The following is an 8917-nucleotide window of genomic DNA, read 5'->3' as shown; positions in this document are numbered from 1 at the left end:
ATCTTGAAATTATTGTCCTTGTATATGCCGTGAAATAGTGACAGGTTAATTTAAAATGAGAAAATATATGATTTTGTGTGAAATCTAATGCCATCTTTGGGTAGGCTCCCTCCAGTAAGGGAAGTTAGCGAAGTTAGGGAAGATGTGCAGAGGGATCCTTTCTATCTTTGTTTTACACCCTTCTCTATGCTCTTCTTTTTCTCATATCTTCTTTTAATTTATGCTACTTCTGTGCTTCATGTATCTTTGTAAGTCACCTGAAATCCTTTCTGGAATAAGGGGGTAATATAAATAAAAACATATAACATAAATATAAAATGTAACAAGCTCTATAAAAACCCATTCCTAATATACCAACAGTGGCTATTTCTCGCAGAGAGAAACAGGACAATTAGATGTGAGGTGTGGGGCACCATGTATCCTAAGGGGACAGATGTACACAATTTTACAAAACTCAAGACGTGGACATTACAGCTAACTTTAAGAAATGTCATGATGATTAAAAAGTGATTTTATTCCTTGCTTTTATAGATATTTATTTTAAATATTTTATTACTTCAATACTGATTCAAGAAAGAAACTGAGAAAATAAAAGTAATAAAAAGAAAAACATTACAGCACCAATATCTTACTACTCAGAAAGCATTGCCACAAAGCCTTTGCATCTTCTCTATGTAAGATTTGGAGAGAGGGTCCCAGAAAATGCTGAAATTGACTGTGGATTTGTAGACAGAACAGCTGAGGTGCAGGGCATGGGTAGGACAGCCTTGGGGCCCAGAGCAGTGGTCCCAGCACTGAGGATGGCTACTTACACCCCATGTCTCTGCAAGGTGCAGCGCAACCCTATTGCTACAAACACAGCCCTATTTCTAGAAACCCTGGTACCTGCAGGCACCTACAGATTCTGTAGCACTGAGAACAGCGGCCTGGGAAGGGCAGGACAGGAGTGGCTCAGCCAAGTTGTCTTTTCCAAGTGACTTGGGAGCAGCAGATGCCAATGAAGTACCAGAGCAGAGGGTCCCTGGAGAAGACCAGCCAGGAAGAGATAAGACACCTGCACACCCAGAAACAGCTCCACCCTCCAGGAGAGCTGAGCTGAGCTTCTCACCCTGTGCAGGTGGAGGCTCTGAGTCAGAGAATGTTAACTAATATCAGTGTAGCATCATGTGCATACCCAAGATGTCAGGTCTGGGGAAAGTTCGGTCTTCTAAATATTTAGTACGTGGCTACGCATATGCTTCATTCTGAATGAAAGTTTGCAATTTCCCCAGGAGTAAAGGATTTTTTGAAACTACCAAAGTTGAAGTAGATCATTTTCTTGAGGCTTGTTTCTCAAAACACCAGCTCTGCAGGACGCTGTCAAGTGTTACCTGAAAGATGGCTTCTGTGGTCAAATGGGCTTGGAAAATATTGGGTGAAACAATGCTGGACAGTTTTCTTCCTACAAGATGGCTCAGAGGTTTTAATACACTAGTGTGCATTATGATACTCTATGAGAAGTTGCAAATTTAGCTCCTGTTCCTCTAGTCAACGTATGCTGTAAAAAATTCTTCATTGTTGCTGATCTTAACTTCAGAGATATCTTCTGGAATGATTCAGGGTGCCTAGTGGGTATTAATCAAGTCTGCAGATTATCCACGGGTCACAATAGCTTTCAGTGATGGGAATGCCATTCTATGATGGCACCTACTCTGCCTATGTACTTTGTGTCTCTATTACTGTACAACAAATTATCAAAACATTTAGGAGGCTAACACAATGAAAAACATTTATTGTGTTGCTGTTTTTGTGGACTAGGAATTTAGAGATGGCTTAGATGGATGATTCTGGCTCCGTATGTCTCATTGAGGTTGCAGCCATCTGTATGCTTGATGAGAATCAGAGGCCCCACTTCCAAGGTGGCCTCAGTGAATCTTTGTTTCTGATATTCAAGCCCTATGTAGTCCCCTCCCACAATGAATAGATCTGACCTGTGCATCTATGGGACATGTGGAAATGATGGATAGTGAATTCTAGGATAGGGTCATAAAAAGCACCATGACTTCTCCTCTGTTCCCCTGGATGACTTGCTCTGGGAGGAGTCAGCCATCTTGCTATGGAAACCCTCAGGAAGCCTGATAAAGAAATCTATGTGGTAAGGAACTGAGGTCTCCAGCCAAGAGTTGACATCAACTTGCTGGCCAGGTGAGCGAAGCCATCTTGGAAGAGGCTGATATCTAGACCATGACCTCACGAGAGATCCTGAAACTGAATTAGCCTGCTAAGCTATTTCTAAATTTCTGTTTCATAGAAATTGTGTGAGATAAATAAATGTTTATTGTTAGCTTAACTCACTAAACTTTAGGGTAATTTATAATACTGCAACATAAAACTAATGTGCTTCCTTAGTGCTAAGACTGGATAATAACCAGCTACTTCAGCTCACGGGCTAAGGAAACTGCTTATATCCTGTCTTTGCACATTTTCTTTTGCTATAGCAGAATAACTGATCTGGGTAATTTCTACAGAAAATAAATTTATTTCTTACAGTTCTAGAGGCTAAGAAATCCAAGGTCAACAGATCACATCTGGAGAGGGCTTTCTTCCTTCGCAAAGTGGCTAAGGGCAACATGGTGAAAAGGCTCATAAGAGACAGCTGACTAGCTTTTGTAACAGACATTCTTTTAGGTTTAACAGGTCTAACCCACTCCCTCAATAACTCATTAATCCATCAATGATTCATCAGTTCTTAAGGGCAGACTCCCATGACCCAATCATCTTCCAAAGGCCTCATCTTTAATTAACATTAACATACGACTTTGGGGATTTTGTTTCCAACACATGAATGCTGGGGGAAAAATCATTCAAACCACAATACTTACCTATACTTTCCAGTAAGACCCAAGGGTGGTCTTGACCAGTGTCTTTTCACTGACCCCAAATGGTGATGACACAAATAGTTCTTCCCACCCCTTGTCACTAAGCCATCATGAGGCTAGACTCATGAAGGTCATGGTGTGAGGCATGAATGAAGGGAGCACCTCAAAATTAGGAGTTCATGAAGTTTATTACATTCTCACAAGCCTGTGTCAGTACCGCTTTTGGGGCTTTTCAAATGCTAAATTCTTGACCACAGAACCCTTTCTTTGTATGCTGGGCATCACTGGTCCCTGCTGGCCTCCTTTCTTCTCCCTTCATTCCAAGAGATTGCCAGAGCCTCAGGAAAGATGATCCCTCTGAATCTTCTCATCCTTGTGCCCAGAACTGCCGCACCATCCTCTTGCCATCAGGGGAATAACAAATTGGGCTCCAGTGTATCTGTTGTCTGACTTCAACAATAACCAACTCGCCAACAATTCTTTCTCATCTGTGCTTCTCTATGTGCTGCCAGAGTGAACACATCATCTATGCTTCTAACCACATCCATACGGACCCTGCCTAGGATTATGTTAAAAACAGTTTCACTCCTTATATTATTTCAGAGAAAAATTTCAGCATCTATAAAAGATGAGGATCCTTTTAACGACATAATCATAATTTCATTATCGTGCCTCCTTAAGTTCCCATGCATAGTAATTCCTTAAGTTCCCATGGATATTGGTTCTTACTTGGTTCACAGTATATCTAAGAACACGAATTCTCCTTGTGTCTAATTGACACCAGTCACCTGCTGCAAGAGATAATTATATTTTACATTCAATAATATCCTGCACCTGGATCCTACCTTTTAGTATTTTGAAAGGGTCACCGAACCCAAATCTCTTCTCTGAAATGGATAGTCAGACAAACTTGATTGGAGCCATGACAATTACTAGCTATGACTGTGGGCAAATAACAGCTCTCTGCAATTTAGTTTTTACAACTATTTAAAAATAGTAAGAGTACAGTGGATCCATGCAACTTGGTTTTGGGAATGAGAGGCAGAGGGAAAAAAAAGACTCCTCCCAAACATGAGAATTTGCATTTTGCTCCCCAAGAAGTGCATACCCCTTTCTATTACCCACCCTGTACTCTTTCCCACTCATCCCATGCCTACCTGGAAAAATCAGAATTTCTTCAACAATGATGCATGTCTCAAGACAGCCTAAGATTGCAAGGTAGAAGCTCAAAATTAGTGATAAATAAGCTTTATGAGTGTTTCTGAGAAGGATTCTTAAAGACTGGTCCAATAAATAATTTACTGAGGTGATGAAAGATGGAGGCGAAGGGCCGGGGATTTAGCTCAGTAGTTCCATAGCCTGCCTCAAAAGCGCAAGGACCCAAGTTCGATCCCTGGTACAAAAAAAACAAAAACATGAAAAAAACCAAAACAGATGGAGGTGACTCTGATTATGTTGTGGGGCACCTAAAGCTTGAAGTTTAAGGGCAGCCCAGAAGTACTTCAGACCTTTCTAGAAGCTATAATTCTTTCACACTGCATTTTAAATGATGTTTACAGCACAGCAGTTGACCCCTAGGTCATTCCCCTCTCCCAACTCCCTTGTGGATGCCACTCTGCAATCATTATTACCAACTTTCTCAATTGCTTGGTACAGGATATACTTCATAGCTCTTCTGAATAGTCACATTGTTGGGATACGGGCTGGGGGTTGGAAGGTATCTGATATTATTAGGCCAGAAATGTAAGAATCAATCTATAGATTGATTTGCTTATTTATTATATCAACAACTTAGAGAGAGCCAATTAAGTGCTAGATATCATGTTAGTCTCTGAGCTTATCATGGAGAACACACACAACAAATCTCTATCGTTGTGGAGTTTAGACTTTGGAAAGGCAACAGACCCCAAATGAATAAACAGCGGATCCATGTACTTTGGCTTTGGGAATGAGAAGCAGAGGGGGGAAAAAGGCTTCTGTAAAAACACAAATCATAAAGATTCAGAAGGCAATAGTCAGTAATGCCAATGGAGAATCTTTATTATTCTTGCCCATTTTCATACATACATGTAACGTACTTTGATCATACCATTTCCATCATTGTCCTCCCTTATCCTCTCTTCTCCCTCTGCCTGACTCATTTCTTTTCCTCCCATAGTCCTGACAGGGTATCTTGATGTGTATGTGTGTTTGGGTGGTGGCAGGGTGTATGTGGGGGTGTTGAACTGTCTTTGAAGGGTAAGCGTACCCTCAACACTGGACAGGTTTCTAAGTCTACTATCAAGGTAAAGAGTGACCTAGTAATGTCTTAATATGGCATTCAAGATGCTCTGTGATTAGGATTACCAGATAAAATACAGAATGCCCAGTAAAATCTAAATTTCAGGCTAGCAACAAAATTTTATAGTATTTTGTTAATACATCATGGGGCATATTTATACTAAAACATTAGTTGTTTATCTGAACTTCAGATTTATTTATTTATTTAAGGCAGGCTTTAGCTGCGTAGTTTGGGGTGGCCTTGAACTCACTGTGTGGCCCAGGCTGGCCTCCAGCTCACTGTGATCCTCCCACTTCAGCCTCTGGAGTGCTGGATTATAGGTGTGCACTACCACACTGGGCTTCGAACTTCAGATTTAACTGAGTATCCTATATTTTATTTTGCTGACTCTTTGACCCTACCCATGAGTTTCACCAGCCACCTTCTCCTGTCCACTTCCCGTCAGTTCTTCCCACACGTGGTGACCTAGCTATCTGACTTTAATGTCTTTGCTCTTGCTCTTCCTCTGCCTGGGTCACTAGTCTCCCCTTGGCAAACTCTTCTCATCTTTTAAACTCTAGTCCATGGAGCATCTCCTCTGGGAGACTTCCCTGGCAAGGCACTTTATTTCCATTCCAGGATACCCAGCAACTCTGGTTCTTATAGGTTTTGCTTTCTGAGTCTATATTTTAAGGTCTGGTCTCTAAAAATATATAGACAGGGAGGAATGGGTATATGGAATGCTTCCTTCCCTCACTTGCCCCTCCCCAGTCTGTCTCAGCACCACCTAATATTAACACTAAGCAATGACTAAGCGCCCCATAACCTCTGCACTTGATCTTAGCCAAAAGTGAGCCATAACATTTAGAGGTGGATTCACTTGAATCTCCAGTTTGCAGGCAGGGAAATCAAGCATACAGAGGTGAAGTTGCTTCCCTCTGTTTCCATATCTTTAAAATGATACTCAGAACAACATTTTCTCTGTGAGATTTTCACCCCAACTAGAATGCAGGCTCCAGAAGACAGGAACTTTGTTTTATAAATTGTTATATCCTCAGATCCCAGAATTGTGTGTATCATTGAGCAAGTTTTAGTAAATACTTGTTGAATAAATGAAGTAGGCATTTTACAGGTAAAGAAAGTGTTAAATTAGGGAGATAGAAACTAACTTGTCCAAAGGAATACATCTAGATGTCTGGAACTTTAGCGCTAGAGTCAAGGATGTGCTAGTAGACGTTTAACAACTGACTCTGGAAAAAAATAACAGTAATGATTCTGATTTGTAACATTTGTTGATTTTTATAATGGAAATACTCCCACTATGGCTGATCACTAAACAGAAGCTCAGAAAGGGAAACGTGATCACTAGCAGCTTCTCAGCCAGCAATAATCATATGGCTTGAACGAGTCACTTTCTGAGCAACACATTTAATGTAGGTATAATGGGAACCCACAAATGACATCGACAGAATTTTTTCGACGAGGCTCACTTAATAAGTAAAAAGAAACAGTAAAATTAATTTTATATTTCCTTTGGCCCAAATATATATATATATAGAGAGATATATATCTCTATATATCTCCAAAATAAACGTACATCCAAAATATTTCAACATGTAACCAGTCTAAATCTTAAAATCCGCTATGTATTTTATTTACATTAATGACATTTCTATTCGTACTAGCCATATTTTAGGCGCTCAGTAGCCTAACGTGGCTGGTAAGTAGAGAACCGAATAGTGCAGTTGTGAACCTAGGTCCCTGGAAGGCTTCTACAGCACGTGAAACTCCCAGCACTCCGCCCCGCATATAGGGGGCGCGCAATCAATCTTGGTTCCTTTTGGTCCATTCTCAAATCGCGCTCCTCCAAGTTTCCGCTCTCTTCCCGGCCCTCTTCAGCCTCCAGGCGGAAGCAGTACGGTCACAAATGCAACGCGCTTTACGGTAGCACTGCCTTTTACCGCAGTGTGGCCCGCGCTCAGGTCTCGCGCACTTTTATCCCATTGGCTCATACGTTCTGCTCACGGCGCTTTACGGCAGCGTGGCTGGAGCAGCTCCTGAGCGGCCTGCGGTTTGGTCGTGAGTGGAGGGAACCAGGTACCCAGTGTTGACTGGGCCAGAAGCATGGACGTGGGCGAACTTCTAAGCTACCAGGTAGGAGGGGCAGGAAGGGCCTGCGGACGTCCCTCGGCTGGACAGCGGTCGCAGGGCCAGAGTACTTTTATCTCGCCTCTCATTCCCGGGCCCCCTCAATTCTCCTGCCACTTAGGGGTCCGCCCTCTTATTTCACTCCACTCACTGAAGCCCTCTTGGATCCTTTCGGTTCATTCCTTCTCTCGGCCTGCGCCCCTTTACCTTCTCTTACTCCATTGTGGGGCTTGATCCCTGTAGCTCCTCAGAAGCTTTACACTGTGTTCACAACTATCCCCCCCGCCCCGCCCCGGTCATTGATTTTGAGGTAGGAGTGGTGGGCTTGCATTGCTCGCTTTTTATTCGGGCCCCAACTTCCCCACTGACTGCCCGAGTGGCGTTTGGACGAGTCATTTACCGCTTTTTGACCATCGGGTTTCAATCTCTAAATTGGAAACAATAATAAACACCTGGGAGGATTGTTTGAGGACTATACCAGCTAATGAATGTAAAAGCTGATTTGAAAGCGTAGAAAGCTGTGCCCGTGTTGCTGTGCTGCAGTTGTTGAGAGATGTTTGGAATTCAGGCTTGGGATGGATTCTCAGGAACTTTCTTGTCCTCCTTGAAAAGGAAAATGTGGCCCAGAGGCCAGAAAGTACTTGGCCGAGGTCACTCAACGAGTAAAAGTTAGGACTAGAGCAGCCAGGGATTTAGCTCAGTGGTTCCGCTGCCTGCTTCATAAGCCAAGGTCCCGAGTTCAATTTCCGGCACCAAATAAATAATTAATTTTAAAAAGCTGCGACTAGAGCTCAAGTGCCCTGGCTCCCAACCCAAAGCTTTCCCTGTCTCTTGACTTCCTAAAGAGGCTTAGGAGAACTGTGCAATACATATTATATTTGAACACATGAACAGTGACTAGTCTGAGTTGAGAAGTATCATAAATGTAATCTCATGGATATTGAAGATGTAGTACAAAGTAGATTTATATTGATTACATGATCATATTGATCATGTTGATTAAATGGTCATATTTTGGATATGGATGAAATAAGATATATTTGAAACCAATCTTGGGGTAAGTGTGATGATTCGCATTTGTAGGCCCAGCTACTTGGGAGGCTTGGGCTGGAGAATCAGTCTATGAGTTTGGGACCAGCCTGGGAAACATAAAAGACACTTAAGGAAACAACAACAAAACCTGTGTCTGTTGTTTTTAAATGCGGTTGCTAGAAAAATTTAAAATTTAATACATATAAAGTTCAAGTAAAGTTGGCCTTGTATTTCTATTGGACAGCTCTGCAGTCAGGAATAGGTGATTGCAAGAGCCATAATTCTGGAGCTCCAGGCTACTTGGAATCTGTTTTGCTACTAAATGGCTGCTGTAACTTTGAAAAAACGCTTATGCCTTGGTTTCCTCATCTCTAAGATGGAAGGCAATGATGGTACTGACCTCAAAGAGCTGTTGTGAAGCTGTTGAGAAATGTAAAGTGGTTAGTGAGTGACAGTGCCTATCAAAGCATGAACATTCAATAAATATTAGCAATTGTATTTGTGCCATTCTCTGAGCTAATAGTATAAAAACTGACAAGACTCCAGACATCATGGAAAAGAACTTATAAGCATTAGGAAGATATAAAGCCCTCTTCTCCTCTCCCTCCCCCGTCCCTCC

The 8917-nt window shown here is 42.0% G+C and overlaps 1 protein-coding gene across 1 annotated transcript in view; it reads left to right on the top strand.

Annotated features, from left to right (window-relative positions):
• The first annotated feature begins 7086 nt into the window (after positions 1-7086).
• Positions 7087-8917, top strand: part of Ctnnbl1 (catenin beta like 1) — a 157613-nt gene continuing 155782 nt past the window's right edge. The window contains exon 1 of the mRNA XM_010640045.3: positions 7087-7272. Within this exon, the coding sequence (XP_010638347.1) occupies positions 7243-7272 (30 nt within the window). The 5' untranslated portion in view covers positions 7087-7242. The remainder of the gene's footprint in view (positions 7273-8917) is intronic.

The sequence above is a fragment of the Fukomys damarensis genome, unplaced genomic scaffold (assembly GCF_012274545.1).
Source record: "Fukomys damarensis isolate Sample0158 unplaced genomic scaffold, DMR_v1.0_HiC HiC_scaffold_22, whole genome shotgun sequence".
NCBI lineage: Eukaryota > Metazoa > Chordata > Mammalia > Rodentia > Bathyergidae > Fukomys > Fukomys damarensis.
Note: the sequence above shows the minus strand (reverse complement) of the source record. Positions and strands in the feature narration are given on the sequence as shown.